Here is a 19,732-nt window from a genome sequence, read left to right as displayed (position 1 = left end):
AAGTAAAGAAAATGCTGATTTGTTTCTACGATTCCAAGAGCATTATCCACAAAGAATTCATTCTGCCTGGTCAAACGGTCAATGGTAAGTTTTATCTCAAAGTTTTGAAGTGATTGGTAGCGAGAATTCGTCGTATATGGAATGAATATCGTGATGCAGGCAGCTGGTCACTTTTGCACGATAATGCACTATCTCATCATTTAAACATTGTGAGACAGTTCTGAGCAAAAACCAAAGTGTGTGTTGGATCACTCGCAGTATTCACCTGATTTAACACCCTGTGACTTCTTTCTCTTCTTTGCATTATCTTGCAAAGATAATGCAAAGAAGAGAAAGAAGTCACAGGGTGTTAAATCTCCATCTCATCGTTTGAACATTGTGAGACAGTTTTTGAGCAAAAACCAAGTTTGTGTGTTGGATCACTGACTGTATTCACTTGATTTAGCACCCTGTGACTTCTTTCTCTTCCCCCAACTTCATTTGCCGATGAAAGGAAAGCGATACAACACCATTGAAAAACGTTCAAGCGGCAGAAGCCACGACCCTCAACAGTATCCCAAAAAACCGATATAAAAAAACTCATTTAACGAATGAATTGACCATGCCAAACGCTGTATCGAAGCTGAGGGAAAATATATTGATTGAAATAAATGATTTGAATAATTATAATTGGTCTGTGTTTTATTTTCTATCAAAAGTTCGGTTTCTTTTTGGACAAAGAGTGTGTGTATATATATATATATATATATATATATATATATATATAATTGTAATGATGTAGATTCTGTGTTTGTATGTTTTATGTCATAAATAGTATTATGTATTTTTTACATTATTTTTGGACCTATTGGAGTATACTGGTCAGTGCAAATGACTGTTTTGTGAATTCTCATAAATTTTGTTGTAATGGAATTCAGTAAGTGATATGGTAACCTAAAATAGATACAGTGAACAGCAATAATTAGCTTATTCATACCCATTGATAGAAGGTTGGAAAGTTTAGAAAGAAGCATTTTTGAAAATTATGGAGATAACTACCATGTTTAAATAAAAACTTTAGTTTAATATAACTAAAATCTACATTCGACGTTTCGACCTTTATGTCAAGGTCATCTTCTGGAGCATACAACTATACACAGAAAACAAGCCACACTACAATCAAATTGGTTTGTTAAAGACACTGACCAACCGCTACAACAATTGTTGGCCTGACCTCTGGTGAAAAAAAAAAAATACATCAATGCTAGAGTCCTATTATTAGTGTTATCTGTTGGTTGTAGAAATACATTGGGCACAACAACAAGTATCTATCTATATACATATATTAACATCATGTACATTCCAGCCAGTTGGTATGGAATGGTTTCTAATACTAGCTGAAGATTGGCTAGAGTCCTGACTTATGCTGGATCTTATATATTAGGTAGGCTGAACGTGTGCTATCCAGATCTTTGGAATTTTCATGTCATCTTTGTTGTTGATATTTGGGTGGTTTATCAGGATTTCACAGGCTTCCTTAAATTTCCTTTCGTACCAGGTTTTTGTGCGGTGTAAAGAGCGGGTGCTTTTCCAGTTGATTTGGTGTAAGGTGTTGAGTGCGTGGTCTGTGAGGCCTGCTTCACTATAATGGTTATATTTAATGTGTCTAATGTGTTCTTTCTTGCGTATAGGGATTGTCCGTCCTGTTTCATCAATGTACGGTAAGTTACAGGTGCAGCGCATGCAATAGACTCCAGGATGTGCTAATGGGAGGAGAGGATCCTTAGAGGAGTTGAATATGGTTTAAAGTATTTAAGTTGAATATGGTTTTAGTTGTTTTCTGTGTATAGTTGTATGCTCCAAAAGATGACCTTGATATAAAGGTCGAAATGTTGAATGTAGATTTTAGTTATATTAAAGTTTTTATTCAAACACGGTAGTTGTCTCCATAATTTTCAAAAATGCATTCGGATCACCATGTAAGCTTAAAAGAAAGGATTTAGAAAGAAGCATTGCAAATTTTTTTCTTTATTTTTCTAAAATATATAATTTCTTTATATTGATTATGAACTTGTAAGCTATTTTACAGTTGTTTTCCCAGTTACTTCTGTGTCTTAAGATATCCTGCCAATGTTTTGGAGCATTCTGAATTCAGAAACCTATTAATGTATTTAATGCGTGTGTTGCTCTAATGGTTTTATTTTGTTGAGAGTTTTTACAATGGTTCCGAATGTTTTTGACCTTAACATTTGTTTATAACGTAATGTGCAGAAGAAATTATTAGATTTTTTTCTTTTTTTTTTTCTTCAAAGAGTTCAAGACATACCATGTGTTAGGACTGATAATGTATAGGAAAATAATCATGCTTGTTAATAAATAATAATAAATGTTCATATATCACTAGTAAAATCTGTGAATTTTTGCTTTATTAAGTTTTCATTATATTTAATGTGTTAATGTTTTTTATGTTAGAAATTACTTATTTTTTAATATTTTTTATTTAGTATTTTCGTATTTCGTATTTTAGTATTTAGTACATTGAGGGAGGTGCCCTCCCTCGATGAGTCTTTGGACTCCCTGGAGGTGTTATGTAATAATAATATTTACATCATGCAGAAACCCTACTCCTGAGACCAAACATACAATATTTTCAAGTCACTTCAGGCACTCTAATAATTGGAGTGCTAATCACCTAACTAAAAGTTAACAGATGCTTTAACATTGGTAGTTACACAGCTGGAGGTCTGTTATTGAACACATGACTATGATATATAATGGTGACTGTGGTTTTCTGCCCAGGCTGACAACTAACTAGTGAGATATTTGCCTGACTGGTTAGCTAGCACATGCTTATACCACACACACACACACACACACAACTCAGAAGACCAAATAAGGTTTCATGTCTAGTCTTTAGGTACTTCCAGTATGCAAGGTGATCATGACACCTGCTTATTGGAACAATTAGATTGTAGTTGAAGACTATATAAGTGCTTATAATTTAATCACATCTTACCAATTAGCATAATACATAATTTTATTAACTTTGTTGTCTAGAATGGTACTATGGCTGTTTATCAAAAAGTCGTAGCCAGTGGGGTATCTTTCCTAAAGTTTTCATATCAGTCAAAGAAGCAATTATTGATAAAACAGGGTAAGTAATATGTCTTTCATTTCAACTGTTATATATTCTTTCCTTCACTGTTAAGTGTACAGCATCTGTTATAAAAAAATATAGAGACTACTTCCATGTCTAAGTAATAAGTTTAGTTTTATAGCAATTCAGTTATTTGACAGTTCATACTTCATATCAAGGTTTGTTATCTATGGAGCATACAGATAATGAATAAACAAACTATACCACATCTTGGTAAGGCAAAGTTATTTGACAAACTGTTAATGCTAGCCTAGTTTCTGGTTATAGAGGTGTTTTTAATGTCAATCCCACTGACAATAGGTCACTGTCCTATATCACTTTTAGTACTATAGATGGACTAAGGATTGCCTTTTTGATTGAATAATCAATCAAAAAGGCAATTTCTCAAGCCACTATGGACCCTAATCAGAGTGGTGGTCTTCAGTGAAGATTTTCTTTTTTGTAGATAGGCTTATACATTGGTTACTCATAACTAGTTTTCAGGAAATAACAATGCATAATAAAATATTAATTATAAAAGATTTCAATTAATACTTTCCTATAATTTGGCAATGTTACATTGCCATCATCAGGGATCACAAAAAAACAATGATATGTGCATGCAGGCACTGACACTGGGTGAATGAGGCTGAAGAAAGGCCTCAGAAGTCAAGCCTAGAGTCCCCTAGTAGGCCAAATTGGGTAGTCTTGACCATTGGGCTGACAATCTTAGAATGTATGCTTCCCAAATTTTGGGGAACTTTCATGCATCCAAATTTGTTGAGATTTCGAAAGTTTTTCAGGGTTAAGGCAGATTCAAGGAATAGCCTTTCATATTTATATTTGCTGCAGTGTAACAGAGTGGCCTTCTTCCAGCATATTCCTGTGGTGAGTGTCCAAAGCATGGTAAGCAAATCCTGAGTGCCTGTATTGGTGGAACCAGATGTAGTCCTTGTGTTTAGATATTCTGATATTGGCTGTACTACCTGTTTGGTCATAACAGGATAGTTTGCAAGGAGATGTGGCTGATTTTTGGTGGAGTGGATAAGAGATGCCAATTTTTATTACACTGCAGCAAATATAAATATGATAGAATATTCCTTGAATCTGCCTCAGCAGATTCAAGGAATATTTTATCATATTTATATCATATCATATCTGAAAAACTTTCCAAACCTCAACAAATTTGGGATGCATTCATTCTAAGATTGTCAGCCCAAGACTACCCAATTTAGCCCACTAGGGGCACTGTTTAGGAAAACTCTAGGCTTGACTTCTGTTACCTTTCTTCAGTTGACATTTTCCCAAGGCACTGACATTTTCCCAATGTCAGTGCCTTCTTGTACATGTTATTATTGTTTTTTGTGATCCTGATAATGGTAATGTAACTGCCGGATTATATTGTTTCGCATTGAAAACACCTTATAACTTTAGAGCATCTCCCACCTGGCAGATATAAGGACTACCAAAAATCCATAAACAAAATGTGCCATTACATCCCATTATGATGGCATTGATTCATCCACATACAAATGGCCAATTTAGCCCACTGGGGGACACTGTTTAGGACCCTTGGCTCAACTTCAGTTGCCTTTCTTAAGCCTCATTTGCCCAGGGTCAATGCCTGTGTGCACATATAATTGTGTTTTGTGATCCCTGATGATTTCACTGTAACATTGCCGAAATATAGGAAAGTATTAATCATCATCATCAAATTCCTGCCATGTATCCTCAAGGGGTGTACAGGATATGATAGTACTACATGAAAAATTTACATCGTTACTAACTTCCTATCTACAATTTTCCTACAAATCAGTCTGTTACTAGTCAAGACTCCAATATTATCAGATCTTATATTTCTGTCGTCTAAGGCACTTTGTACCTTATCAATCCACCTATATCTTGGTCTTCCTCTGGGTCGTTTTCCTGCCAAACTGGCAGAAAACACTTGTTTTACCAATCTTTCCTTGCCCATTCTGTTTAAATGACCACACCACCTGAAATTAGCTCTGCTAACACATTCCTGGATGCTGATAATGTCAAGTTCTTTCCTAATATCCTCGTTTTTAATATGATATTGCCATTGATGCCATCTGTTCACCCCTGTAATCTTTCTCAGGATTCTCATCTGTCTTTGGTCAAGTGTTTTACTTCCTATCTGACCCAGCTCTCAGATCCATAAGTTAAAACTGGTTTGAACACTGTCTTGTATACAGCTAATTTAGTGTTCTGACTAATTTCTCTCTTATTCCATATGAATTTATTCAATTGACTTCCTATAATACCAGCTTTATTGATTCTGTTGTCTATTTCCATATTTAATTTACCACCTTCACTAAAAATCGTGCCTAAGTAGCTGAAATGTTTTACTCTTTCCAAAGGGTCTCCGTTCACAACACAGTTGACATTTTCAATGATTCTGCCTATTTTCATTGTCTTTGTCTTTTTATTGCTGACCTTCATACCATATCTATTACAACAGTTATTCAATTTTGTCAGAGAATCTTGCAGAATTGTAGCAGATTTATTTAGAAGTATAACATCATCCGCATAAAGCAAAGAGCTGACATTAACATCTCCAATTTTGATATCATGTTTAATACCACTTTCCTTCATAATGTGATCCATATAGATAATGAATAACAGAGGGGATAATGTACATCCTTGTCTCACACCAGATTTAACATTAAATCATCTTCCTGTACTTCCTTCAATTCTAACTGCTGACTTACAACTCAAATAAAGACTAAGTATTGCTTGATATAATGCCCCATCGACACCATATAACTGTAGCGTATTGAATAGCTTCTCTCTTGGCACCTTGTCATATGCCTTTTCCAAATCGACAAAACTTAAATACAGATCTTTGTTTTGTTCCCATGCTTTCTCGACTATCTGTCGTAAATTGAAAATCTGATCCTGACAGCCTCTATTTGGCCTGAATCCAGCTTGTTCTTTACCAAGCTTTTCTTCCACAATTCTTCTCAACCGTTTCTCAAGTATACTTGCATAGATCTTGCCAGGAACACACAGTAGGGAAATACCTCTGTAATTCTCACATTCAGTTTTATTTCCCTTTTTATATATGGGTACTATGAGAGCTCTACTCTAATCATCAGGAATTCGTCCCTCTGTCCATGCTTTCTGAACTATGCAGTGCAGCCACTGTAAGACTCTTATACCACCATACTTCAGCATTTCTGGTCGAATATCATTTGCTCCTACTGCCTTTCCACATTTAAAGCCTTTGGCTTTTCTACTTCAAGTATGGATATGTATTCCTGACTGTATGCCTGTTGAGTGTTTTTACCACTGTGCTATCACTGCTTGTTTCATTTAGCAATTTCTCGAAGTAATTACTCCATACTTCAAGGATATCTTTTTCTCCCGTTTTCATGTCACCTTTATCATCTCTAACTCCTTTTACAGCACTCTTTCCTCCATTTCTAAGCTTCTTCAACAACCTCCAAGATATCTTACCACCTTCTTGATATTTATTTTCTATGTTCTTGCCAAAGTCCTCCCATGAGCTTTGTTTAGCTAGTTATACACCGTGTTTAGTTTTCTTACATTTGTCTCTGTATTCTCTAAGAGCCATGCTGACTTATTTGCCAGGAACTTTTGATATGCTTTCTTCTTTTCCTTCACTGCCTTTTTAACTTCCTGTGTCCACCATGGAGTTCTGATTTTTCTATCCTTGCAGACAACCTAACCACATGCCTCTCTGGCTGAATCAATCAGGGTTTTCTTCAAGGCTTGCCACGATATCTCCAAGGTTTGGTTCTTGTTCTCAAACTCTTTCATTTTTTCTTCAATAATCTTTGTGTATTTTAGTGTACAGTTCACATCTGAGAGCTGCTGAGCTTTTATTCGGTTTAAAACTCTCTTACATGTTATTCTTTTCGATATGAAATTGAATTTTATCCTGCTCAAGACTAAATAGTGATCACTTCCAATTTCAAATCCTCTGTACACTCTGGTGTCCTGCACAAGGGAGAAAACATCACTATCAACAATAACATAGTCAATGAGACTTTTCTTATTCCTTGCGTCTTCTCTCCATGTGAATTTGTGCACATTTTTATGTTGAAACATGGTGTTAGTAATAACCAGTCCATGTCCTGAGCAGAAATCCAGCAGGTATTTGCCATTATTATTAGCTTTGCTCTTTTCTCCAAATTTTCCCAAAATATTTTTGTATGTCTCACAATCATTTCCTTCTCTGCTATTTAGATCCCCAACAAGGACCAACTTTACCTTTTTCATTGTGTCAGTTGCTTTTTCTAAAGCCTCAAAAAATTCCTTCACTTCTACCTTAGTAGAACCTACTGTGGGACCATAGGCACAAATAAGTCTCATTGTCCAGTTCCCCATTCTGATATTTGCCCACATCATTCTACTTGAGACTGCCTGCCATTCAAGAAGATTAGCCTCGTATTTAGTGTTGAATACAATGGCTACTCCTTCTTTTCCTTGATTGTCATTGCCTGAATATAACATTTTGTATTTATTGCTCAGAAAGATCTCACCAGTTTTTGTCTTTTTTGTTTCAGTTACTCCTATTATGTCTATCTGGTACTTATCTAATTCCTCAGCTAGCTCCATTTCTTTGCCATTCAGGCTTCTTATGTTGATAGTACCGATCTTTAACTCTGGTGATGTTGAGTTGGGGTGTGCTTTCAGATTTGTTCCAGTAGCTGACTCTTCGCTGTTCGCCCTGGTTCCCTGGTGAAAACAACGGGGAGACCTTGTTTAACAAAGTTTAACAAGTTTTAACAAAATTTCATGCCGGCTGGGGCATCGCCCCAGCCGGCATGAAATTTTGTTGTGTTGTGCCATCATTTTGTATATTGGTTTAAGCCAATAAGAATTACAATTTTTTCGGCTAAATCCCAAATTGCCAGCCCATCCTCGTTCGTTCAGTATCCAGGTAGATACCCAACAGGGTGTACTACGAGAAGGTGAGGATAGCCCTGGTCGGTTCTCCGCATTCCTTTAAAGGCTATGTGGAGGTCTCCTCTCAGTTATACAGCTTTGACCCTTAAGCACCCCAGAAAGTATTAATTCAAGGCTTATCATTAATATTTTAGTATATGTTATTATTTCCTGGAAAATTAATATTTGTTGAAAGTGTTTTCACTTGGTTATACTATAAATTAAAGATGGCAAGAATTATATTCTTGGTTTAATCCTTTATCCAAGTGTGAGCGAACAAAGTTTACACGTGAAGTCACATCATGACTGGGTTACTCATATATAGCGACTAATAACTTCACATCAATTGCATTAGTATCCAAACCAGTTTTGACCTTTATTTAAGTGAAGTGACTTTAAGTGCAAACTTTGTTTGTTTACATTTGGATAAAGGATGAAACCAAAAATATTATTTCTTGGCATCTTTAATTTATGAAAAATTAATATTTGAAGAATGTCTACTTCCTAAAGGAAGCAATGTACAGATATATGTCCTACAGTGGAATTCAAACCCATAGCCTGCTGATATAAATGCTTCTACTCATCTAGTCAAGTGTGAGTGAGATTAATGTCATTAGCATTAATTCATATCCCAGCCCATTTAGTTACAAAGATCTAAGTTTGAATTTCATCAGGCCAAGAAGAACTTTTTTAAGTGTTCTTCAACTAACATATGTTGGCCAATCTTGTAATGCAGGTAGAAGGATTTCCTTTCTGTGAGTGAGATTAATGTCATTAGCATTAATTCATATTTAAGCCCATTTAGTTACAAAGATCTAAGTTTGAATTTAATCAGGCTATGAAAAACCTTTATAAGTGTTCTTCAACTAACATGTGTTGGCCAATCTTATAATGCAGGTAGAAGGATTTCCTTTCTGTGAGTGAGATTAATGTCATTAGCATTAATTCATATTTAAGCCCATTTAGTTACAAAGATCTAAATTTGAATTTCATCAGGCTATGAAAAACCTTTATAAGTGTTCTTCAACTAACATGTGTTGGCCAATCTTATAATGCAGATAGAAGGATTTCCTTTCTCCACAGACAAGCAAATTCAGCCCTATGAATACATATGTACAGAAATAGAGATATTACAGAAGAATGGCTAGCCTGATAAATGCATATAAGTCCCTAACCAAGGAACTTGGCCCATTTTCAGATGGAAGAGATAAAGAGAGAGAGAGAGAGAGAGAGAGAGATGATGTTATTTAATTCTAAATATTGTCAAAACATCTAAACAAGTAGAATGGATTGTCAGAATTAATTCTGAGTGACAGTGAAGTTAAGGTTTTCTGTGTAATATTAATGAGGGTCCACTACAATAACTCTCTAGACTACATGGAGATACCATATAAGAAAAATAATGTAATTATTCCTGATATCAAAAATATCATTTAGTTTCACTCTTCATATCTCCTTTATCTTTTCTGATTCCTTTTGCAGTACTCTTTCCTCTAGTAGTTTTTCAGTATCCTCGAGAACATTTGGTAACCACTGTCTACACAAAAAAATCTAGTCTGCATACCCTTACTAACCACACTCTTACACAACTTCCATGGATGACCCCTTGTTCTCTGACTATTTAAAAGTAGATGAAGAAAAGACGTGGAATGATTTTGGTAAGAATATAGAAGATAAATATTCTTACCAAAGTCGTCATCATCATCAAATTTCTGACAGCATATTATGATAGTACTACATGAAAAACTTACATCATTACTAACTTCCTATCAACAATTTTCCTCCAAATCAATCTGTCATCTGTCAAGACTCCAGCATTATCAGATCTTATATTTCTATATTCTAAGGCATTTTTACTGTATCAATCTACTTATATCTTGGTCTTCCTCTGGGACTTTTTCCTGCCAACCTGATAGAGAACACTTGTTTTGCTACGCGTGGATAGGCTTATGTGTTCGTCAGACATGTTGTAATAACATCTGAAAAATTAGCTATCAACACAGCCACTCTCAAACCTAGTCTCCTGCTATGCTATGTTGACGATGTGTTTGCTATTTGGCCACATGGCCCAGACACATTGAATACATTTTTAGTGCATCTAAATAGCCAGCACCCTAAAATCTACTTTACAATGGAACTAGAAGCCAATGACTGCCTGCCCTTCTTGGACACACTGATCACACGTCTTCCAGAAGGTTCCTTATCATTCTCGGTTTACAGAAAACCCACACATACAGGGAGATACTTACACAAACAATCACACCATCACCCTTCTCAACAATATGGTATCTTAAAAACACTAACCCCCATAGAGCTAGAGCAATCTGTTCCAATGACATTGCTCTCACTGCTGAACTTTCTCACCTACGTCAAACCTTCTTAAACAATGGTTATAATCCCCGTAAAATAGATAACATACTAAATGCTACCCATAAATCCCCTCCATCTACTACAGAAGAATACAACAAAACCATTACCATCCCATACATTAAAGGCACATCTGAAAAGATATCTAGAGTGATTAACAAACACCAACTATGCACAGTATTTAAAGCTTATATAAAATTAGCAACTCTCATCCGTTCACCTAAGGACAAATGCACTCCTTTATCATATCCAGGTGTCTATGAAGTGCCCTGTTCTTGCCATCAAGCTTACTACGGACAGACAGGAAGAAATGTGGACATCCGCCTCAGTGAACACAAAAAATATATCCGACACTTTCGCTATGGTAAGTCGGGTCTGGCAGACCATGCTTTGGATACCCCTGCACACAGGATCAATTGGAAAGAAACAAAAGTAATGCACAGAAGCTTATACAAGTCAGAGAGGTTATTCCTGGAATCAACAGAAGCCTTAAAACATACTCCAAACCTTAACAAGTATGGCTGTATAAATCTACCAAAGATTTGGGAGACAGTCCTCCTAAGACCAAATTAATATTTATTACTTTTATTTTTAATTTATACTTTTCAAACTTTTTAAGACTATCATTTGGACTACTATTTCAAAACTTTGAATTTTTTTTTTTTTTTTTTTTAACCTAGATGGCACCATATTAAGACTTTAGTCTTGTGTTGCACGCTGCAATCACTTTTACTAGCCCCACTGTTACACCGGATTGTGGTTGTCTTGCCTTTGTAACAAACTTTGTGTTGTGTGCTCTGAAGATGCTGGATATAATACCAGCGAAATATTAGCTTTTAAGTTAATAAATAGTTATTTTCTTAACCATCTGTGTTCTTATTATACAGTGAAACCTATTACAACTTGTTTTGCTAATTTTTCCTCTCCCATTCTGTTTAAGTGACCATATCACCTGAGAACACATTCTAACACATTCCTGGATGCTAACAGTGTCAAGCTCTTAACTAATATCCATGTTTTTAATATGATATTGCCATTGATACCATCTGTTCATTTCCCTAATTTTCTCAAGATTCTCATATCAGTGGTCTCTAGTCTTTGGTCAAGCATTTTATTTCTAAACCAGCTCTCAGATCAATAAGTTAAAATTGGTTTGAACTGTCTTGTACACAGCTAATTTAGTGTTTTGACTAATTTCTCTCTTATGCCATATAAATTTATTCAGTTGACTTCCTACCATACCAGCTTTGTTGATTCTGTTGTCTATTCCCATATATAATTTACCATCTTCACTAAAAATTGTACGTAAGTAACTGAAATGTTTTACTTGTTCTATAGGTTCTCCATTCACGATGTACTTGATATTTTCAATGTTTCTGCGTATTTTCATTGTCTTTGTCTTGTTACTGCTGATTTTCATACACAATTTATTACAACAGTTATTCAATTTAGTCAGGTTATCTTGCAGACTTGTACTGGATTTATTAAAAAGTATGACATCATCTGCATAAAGTAAAGAGCTGAGATTAACATCTCCAATTTTGATAACAGGTTTAATACCACTTTCCTTCATAATGTGATCCATATAGATAATGCATAAAAGAGTGGATAATGTATCTCCTTGTCTGACACCAGATTTAACATTAAACCATCTTCCTGTACTTCCTTCAGTTCTAACTGTTGACTTACAACTCAAATAAAGACCAAGTATCACTTGATATAATGTCCATTGACACTATATAACTGTAGCATTTTGAATAGCTTTTCTCTTGGCACCTTGTCATATGCCTTTTGCAGGTCTAGAAAGCTCAAATATAGATCTTTGTTATATTTCCATGATTTCATAACTATTTGTCGTAAAGTGAATACCTGATCCTGACAGCCTCTATTTGGCTTAATCCAGCTTGTTCTTCACCAAGCTTCCCTTCCACAATCCTTCTCAACCATTTCTCAAGTATACTTGCATAAATCTTACCAGGAATACTCAGTAAGGAAATATCTCTGTATTTCTCACATTCAGTTTTATTTCCCTTTTTATATATGGGTACTACAAGAGCTCTTCTCCAGTCATCTGGAGTTTGTCCCTCTGTCCAAGCTATCTGAACTATGCAGTGCAACCACTGCAAGACTTTTATACATCCATACTTGAGTATTTCTGGTCGAATATCATCTACTCCTGCTGCCTTTCCACATTTCAGGTTTTTAATAGCTTTTTCTACTTCAAGTAATATCTATTCCTGATTGCATTCCTGTTGTGTCTTTTTACCACTGTGCTGTCACTGCTTGTTTCATTTAGCAGTTTTTTGAAGTAATTACTCTATACATCAAGAATATCTCTCCAGTTTTCATGTCGCCTTTATAATTTCTAGTTCGTTTTAGAGCACTTTTTCCTCCATTTCTAAGCTTTTTCAACAACCTCCAGGATATCTTACCACCTTCTTGATATTTATTTTCTATGTTCTTGCCAAAGTCCTCCCATGAGCTTTGTTTAGCTAGTTATACACCGTGTTTAGCTTTCTTACATTTGTCTCTGTATTCTCTAAGAGCCATGCTGACTTATTTGCCAGGAACTTTTGATATGCTTTCTTCTTTTCCTTCACTGCCACTTTAACTTCCTATGTCCACCGTGGAGTTCTGATTTTTCTATCCTTGCAGACAACCTCACCACATGCCTCTCTGGCTGAATCAATCAATGTTGTTTTTCAAGGCTTGCCACTGAATCTCCAAGGTTTGTTTCCTTCTCAAACTTATTTTTTCTTGAATAATATTTGTGTATTTTAGTCTACAGTTCACATCTGAAATCTGCTCAACTTTTATTTGCTTTAAAATTTTCTCTATGTTCTTCTTTTCAATATGAAATTGAATTTTATCCTGTTCAAGACAAAATGGTGATGACTTCCAATTTGAAATCCTCCATACACTATGGTGTCCTGCACCAGAGAGAAAACATCACCATCAACAATAACATAGTCAATGAGACTTTTCTTATTCCTTGCGTCTTCTCTCCATGTGAATTTGTGCACATTTTTATGTTGGAACATTGTGTTAGTAATAACCAGTCCATGTCCTGAGCAGAAATCCAACAGGTATTTACCATTATTTTTAGTTGTATATAATCACCTGCTATACAACAGGAGTAATAACTATTAATACTCTTGCTGTCAGCTGTTTCAAAGCATATGCCATTATGATAGTGAGTGCAGTAGCTAAATATGTTAGAGAGAGAGAGAGAGCATATCTAACTTCCGAATGAGAGTATATAGTTCCCATCATCATCCTATATCAATCTACCTCCTTTGCCAACCTGGAATCAACCTTGAACACTGACCTGAACATTCTGGAAGAGTACTTCAAGCAGTGGTACTTGAAGCCAAATCCAACAAAAACTGTGTCCACAGTATTTCACCTGAACAATGCAGAGACAAATCGGCACCTCGACCTTTCTTTCTGTGTAAAAATGGTAGAACTTACCTGAAATACCTTGGTGTGAGCCTGGACAGAAGCCTAATCTACAAAAGGCACATCACCAACCTGTCCAACAAAATTAAAACAAGAAACAATATCATTTCCAAATTTGCTGGAACAACCTGGGGTTGTGGTGTAGAAGTCCTAAGGTCATCTGCACTAGTCCTCACATTCTCTGCAGCAGAATGCTGTGCCCCTGTCTGGAAAAGATGTGCACACACTAGCATTATAGCCACCCAGCTAAATTCTACCATACGCACAATCAATGAGAAGCACTCCTCTCTCCTGGCTGCCTGTCCTATGTAACATTGCTCCACCAAACATACGGAGAAGACAAGCGTTGATTAAAGAATTTAATAACGTGATGAGCAACCCACTCCTACCCCTGTACCACACTCTCATAAATCCACCTAGTCTTCGCCCAAAATCTGGAAAGCCTTTCTGGTCCATGGATGTATTCTCTTCAGCTGCCTTGCCATCAACACCAGTCATGTGGAGAAAAATACTTGTCCAACAATCTTCCAACAAACAGCTTCCTGGTAGAAGATTCCTATGCTCTGCAGCCTGTTTTTACTCTTCCTAGGAAGTTTTGGTCATCTATCAACAGGATCAGAACTAACCACGACAGATGTGGCCACCTACTACATAAATAGAGGCTGTTAGACCACCCTTATTGTGATTGTTCTCCCATGGCCCAGACGATTACTCGTATTGTGAATGACTACCCAAGATGCCAATTTCATGGTGGTGGTGGCCTTCAGGACATCCACAAAGTGACTGATGAGGCCCTGGATTGGCTTTCCAGATTGGACATTGACCTGTAGATGTTTTGTATTCCTTTTGCCATAAGAATAAATAAATAAATAAAATCATCATCAAATCCTGATATGTATTCTGAAGTAGTATACTGGATTTTTGCATAAAGTTGACATAATTACTAATTTCCAATCAGCATTTCCAAGTAAGATTTAAAACATCAATCGGATCACTAACTATTATTCAAGTATACTCACCAACTTCGACATCATCAGAAGAAGACATTGAGGAGTTCTATATAGATTTGCAAAAAGCAGTACAGCAGACATCAAGTCAAGATCTTCTAATTGTAATGGGGGACTTGAACGCAAGAGTAATCGGAAAGTTTGGGTATGGAGAAAGCAATGAATGTGGCGAAAGACTACTAATCTTCTGCTCAAATAATAGGCTAACAATAACCAACACTCTCTTTAAACATCCAAAACCCCATAGAAAATGGACATGGATATCACCAGACAAACCAAGACAACAATATTCTAAGAAAATATCAACTAGAACTAGATAGAAACCTGAAGGAACTACCAAAACAGAATATAAACATCGAAGAACATTGGTGCAAATTAAAGGAAATAATATTAAATTCGGCAGAAAAAACAATAGGTTACACAGAAAGAGAAAGTAAAACGGATTGGATCTCGAATGAAGTAAAAAGGGAAAAGCATGAAACTAAAACAGAACTATAACAGAAATGAATATAATAGATTAACCAGAGAAATTAGAAAACTAGTTAAAAGAGACGAGAATAAATTGTTAGAAGAAAAATGCAAAATGGCAGAAAAGCTATCAAAAGAAAATAACCTTCATGGATTATATAAACAAATAGACCAAATTAGTAAGACACAGACAACAAAAATTATAATAATCAGAAACAAAGAGGGACAACTAATTGAAAGTAAAACAAAAAGAATGGCCAGATGGGAAGAATACTTCAAAGATTTATATAATAAAAACAGCTCCCAGGATATTACGATTCCAGCCACTGAAATGAAAGAGGAAACAAATATCTTTATCAAAGAAATAATAGCACACAGCATAGAAAAACTCAAAACTAGTAAAGCACCTGGCATTGATCAGATACATGCAGAATTCTTAAAAGCAGGAAAGGAACAACTTTTGGAACCATTAAAAACATTATTTCAAAGGATCTACAAAAATGAAGCAGTGCCTACTGATTGGCCCAAATCAGTCATAACTCCTATGTACAAAAAAAGGAGATAAACAGAATGCAATAATTACAGCGGTATTAGCCTCCTCAGTATTCCAAGTAAGGTTTTTACGAAAGTACTCCAAAATCAAATTAAGACATATATAGAACTGGCACTAGGAGAAGTACAAGCCAGTTTCAGACCAGGGCAAAGCACAATTGATCAACTATTCACCTTAAAACAGCTAATAGAAAAGACGCTAGAGTACAACCAAAGTTGCGACATAAATTTCATAGACTTTCGTCAGGCATTTGATTCAATCCGTAGAAGAGAACTATGAAAAGCTATGGAAGAATTTGGAATTCCCAACAAAACCATTAGAATAATAAAGAATCTGTATGAGAAATCTGAAAGTGCAGTACGAATGGAGGACACCTTAACCAACTGGTTCCACACAGAGAGCGGAGTAAGACAGGGATGCACTCTCTTACCTGTTCAATCTTATACTGGAAAAAGCAATCAATAAGGCCTTAAACAATGAAGACTCCGGAATCAAAATATATTGGAAAAATATGACAAATTTAAAATTTGCATACAACATTGCATTACTTGCAAGCACAGAAGAAAATCTACACCGAATTTCTGATAAAATAAAGGAGGAGTGTATAAAATCTGGTTAAACATAAATATAGACAAAACAAAAATTATGCAAATAGGAAAAAGAAGCACCAATCTGAAAATTGAAATTGATAGTAAGAATCTAGAGCAGGTAGAAAACTTCACCTACTTTGGAGGAGTTCTTGAGTACAATGGTGAAATTATGAAAGATATAAACAGACGAATCAGTCAAGCATCCCAAACTTTTGGACGACTTAATAAAATATGGAAGTCAAGAGACATCAAACAAGTAACAAAAGTAAGAATCGATGAAACAATGATAATCCCAATACTTCTCTATGGAAATGAATGCTGGAATCTCAAAAAGGCTGAAAAGAAAAAATTATTAGTTACTGAAATGGGTCGGCTAAGAAGATTACTTGGAGTATCTCTGCTGGAGCGACTAAGAAACGAAGACATAAGGAAACGACTAAAACAAGAAATAACAATAATAGACAAAATCCAAGAAAGAAGACTGCGATGGTTTGGCCATGTGATCAGAATTGGAACAGAAAGACTACCATCTAAAGCCCTGAATACAACAATGGAAGGTAAACGATCCAAAGGATGTCCCAGAATTAGATGGATAGACAAAATAAAAGAGGACCTGAAAACCAAATCACAACAAGTGACACCAAACTGGACAGAATTGTTTGGACTCTCCCAGGACAGACAGAAGTGGAAAGAGTTCATTTGGCCTCATTATCATCATCATAGATGATGGAAGAGAGAAGATCTTCCCCAAGATTAATCTGTTATCTGTGAGGACTCCATATTATTAGATCTTGCTTTGCAGTCTTCTAAGGCAGTGATTCTTAACTGGGGGGGAACTGCGAAGCATTTATAGAAAGTTTCTAGTTTTTAAAATTTTGAAATCTCTTTAAATGTTTTTTTTTTTTTCCCTCTTTATTTTACTTTGTTTCAAACTTGTATCATTTGGTATTAGTAATCTGAATTATGCAGTTTAATTCAGTAGTTTCTTTTGTGGTGGCACCACAAGTCGACTTCGCTGCTGGCAACACTGTCAGTCGTGACATCTGCCTACTGGACGTGTGATAGAAGTGATTATCTGAAGTTTTAACAACACTAGTACGAATGCATAAAACTTAACATTGTTAAGTGCTACTTGAGTACAATTAATTTTCGAAACTTTCAGTGCTGTAATACTGATTTGTTATTTCTTAAAATTTACTCCCTTAAAAAATGAACAAACAAAGAACATTATTTGATTTCCTAAATATCAATACCCCTGGTATAGTTCGCCCACCGATTAGAGGTCCCTCGACACTTCTGCGCATGTTAGAAAAAGGAGAATCCATTCCGATAATAGGGTGATCAGTCTGTCTTCTGGAATGAGTTTGTTTATTATTACAGGTTGGAAAATTTAGCTTTTCTTTTACGAACATTGTCGTTTTTAAAGTGTAACTATTTTGCTTGTATAACAGTTGGAAAAATGTATGTAGATTGTTAACAAAATTAAAAAAGGTATAGCATAAAACAAAAATGTAACTAAGTATTTATAAGAAAGTTTTCTATAAAATAAAAATAATTATACAGAAAAACAGAAATTATTTCAAATGAACTTAGATATTCTAAACTTACAGTTGAGAGAATTGAGACACTTTAATGTCCTAAACTGATTAATTATTTATGACTTGTTGCGACTCTTTTAACAAACCCATGCAAAAAAAATGTTGGAAAAAATACCATTGTCAAATTCTTTTAATCTTCAGAGTCATCTGAATCGGTGTCCGAATCGCCATCACTTTCACTTAAATTGATCACCAAAGGTTCGCATAATTCTTTGATAATTCCGTATCTGTCCCATTGTATATTTTCCAATGACGTGACATGAGAGCAACATGACACATAAAATTCGTGAATAGTTCTTCTTATAACGTCTACATCAAAATCATTCAAAGCTACGATTTCGATGGTTTTCTTTCTCAGGCGCTTTTTTTTTAGGAGATTTAAATTTTGGCTTACCTTCACCTTTTGATTCCCTACGAATTCTTTCAACAGTCGACCCTGATACGCCCGCAATTGCACTTGCACGTTTTATGACTTGAGAAAGGGGAATAAGAAGACGGCCTTCTGACAATTCTTTTTCGCAGTATGTCAGCACATTATTCAATATTCTTTTGCAAGAGCTACTGAAACGTTTAACAACAGAACTTGTTGACTGTACTGGATCCATCAGACAAATTAATAATAAGAAAATAATGCAAAAAAAGCGACAACAAAAATCAAGCTAGTACTAGTACAGCGACAGACAAGAAAGCACATGATTTCCCATGTTGGCGACCAATTCATACATCCTTCATTTCTTTCTCCCCTTCAGCATGAATCGACTATTCTTGGCAAAATGCCAAGAAGGGATCTACAAATGGTGGGCAAACTATAGTTCAAAAAGAACCCATGAAAGTAGTGATAGCAGTAATTCCATGGATGATGTAAATGCATGTGAAACAGAAAATAATACCAATCATATATATAAAAAATAAGTAAAAGTAGACAAAAGAAATATGATATAAGTTATATAAAATTCTGATTTATTAGTGTAGATGAAATTCAAAAATCACAATGTGTTGTTTGCTGTGTAATTCTCTCTAATGAATGTCTGAAACCAAATAAACTAAGAAGGCATTTAGAAATGAAGCATCAGCAGTATAAAGATAAGCCAGAAGCTTTTTTTTAAGAAAAAAGGATGAACCAAAAAATCATAAGTCCTCCATGAATGTAATAACTGTTAGAAATAGATCATTAGTAAAAGCTTCGTAAAGAAGAAAAGTTTAGTCCAATTTTGGATACATATCCGGAGGGAATATCCGCACCTGTTTACCATTGTCATTCAAAATTTGTTGCCTTTTGATTAACACAATTGAAGCAAGAATAGACAAATTAGTAGTGTTCAACAACAGAGGTCTCATTAAAATACATTTAAATAAAGTTGATTACTGATTTCTGATTTTTCGTCATTATAATCAGTAAGTAAAACCACTCTTTTATTTTAAAAAAGTTTAATTATTATTATGTTACTACAAACTAGGGGGTGGGGGGGGGCTGCGAAAATATTTTAGGATATTTAGGAGGCCGCAACTACTAAAAGGTTAAGAACCACTGTTCTAATTCACTCCTAAGTGGATCATTTTATTTAAATCCTAGTCTTCCTGAGGGTCTTTTTTCCAGCTATTCTGGTATCAGATACCTGTATTGCTAACCTTTTGTCTCC

General features: G+C 35.3%; 1 protein-coding gene across 2 annotated transcripts in view; it reads left to right on the top strand.

Annotated features, from left to right (window-relative positions):
• The window catches only part of mbc (dedicator of cytokinesis protein myoblast city), a 643,249-nt gene that overhangs the window by 45,186 nt on the left and 578,331 nt on the right, over positions 1 to 19,732 (top strand). For both annotated transcript variants that reach the window (XM_090391142.1, XM_090391141.1), the window contains exon 3: positions 3,037 to 3,133. In XM_090391142.1, the coding sequence (XP_090247268.1) occupies positions 3,037 to 3,133 (97 nt within the window). The remainder of the gene's footprint in view (positions 1 to 3,036; positions 3,134 to 19,732) is intronic.

This window comes from Typopeltis vanoorti, chromosome 4 (assembly GCF_054136105.1).
Source record: "Typopeltis vanoorti isolate ZY-2024b chromosome 4, IOZ_Tvanoo_1.0, whole genome shotgun sequence".
In the NCBI taxonomy this organism is placed as follows: Eukaryota; Metazoa; Arthropoda; class Arachnida; order Uropygi; family Thelyphonidae; genus Typopeltis; species Typopeltis vanoorti.
This window is presented reverse-complemented; position numbering and strand designations above follow the sequence as displayed.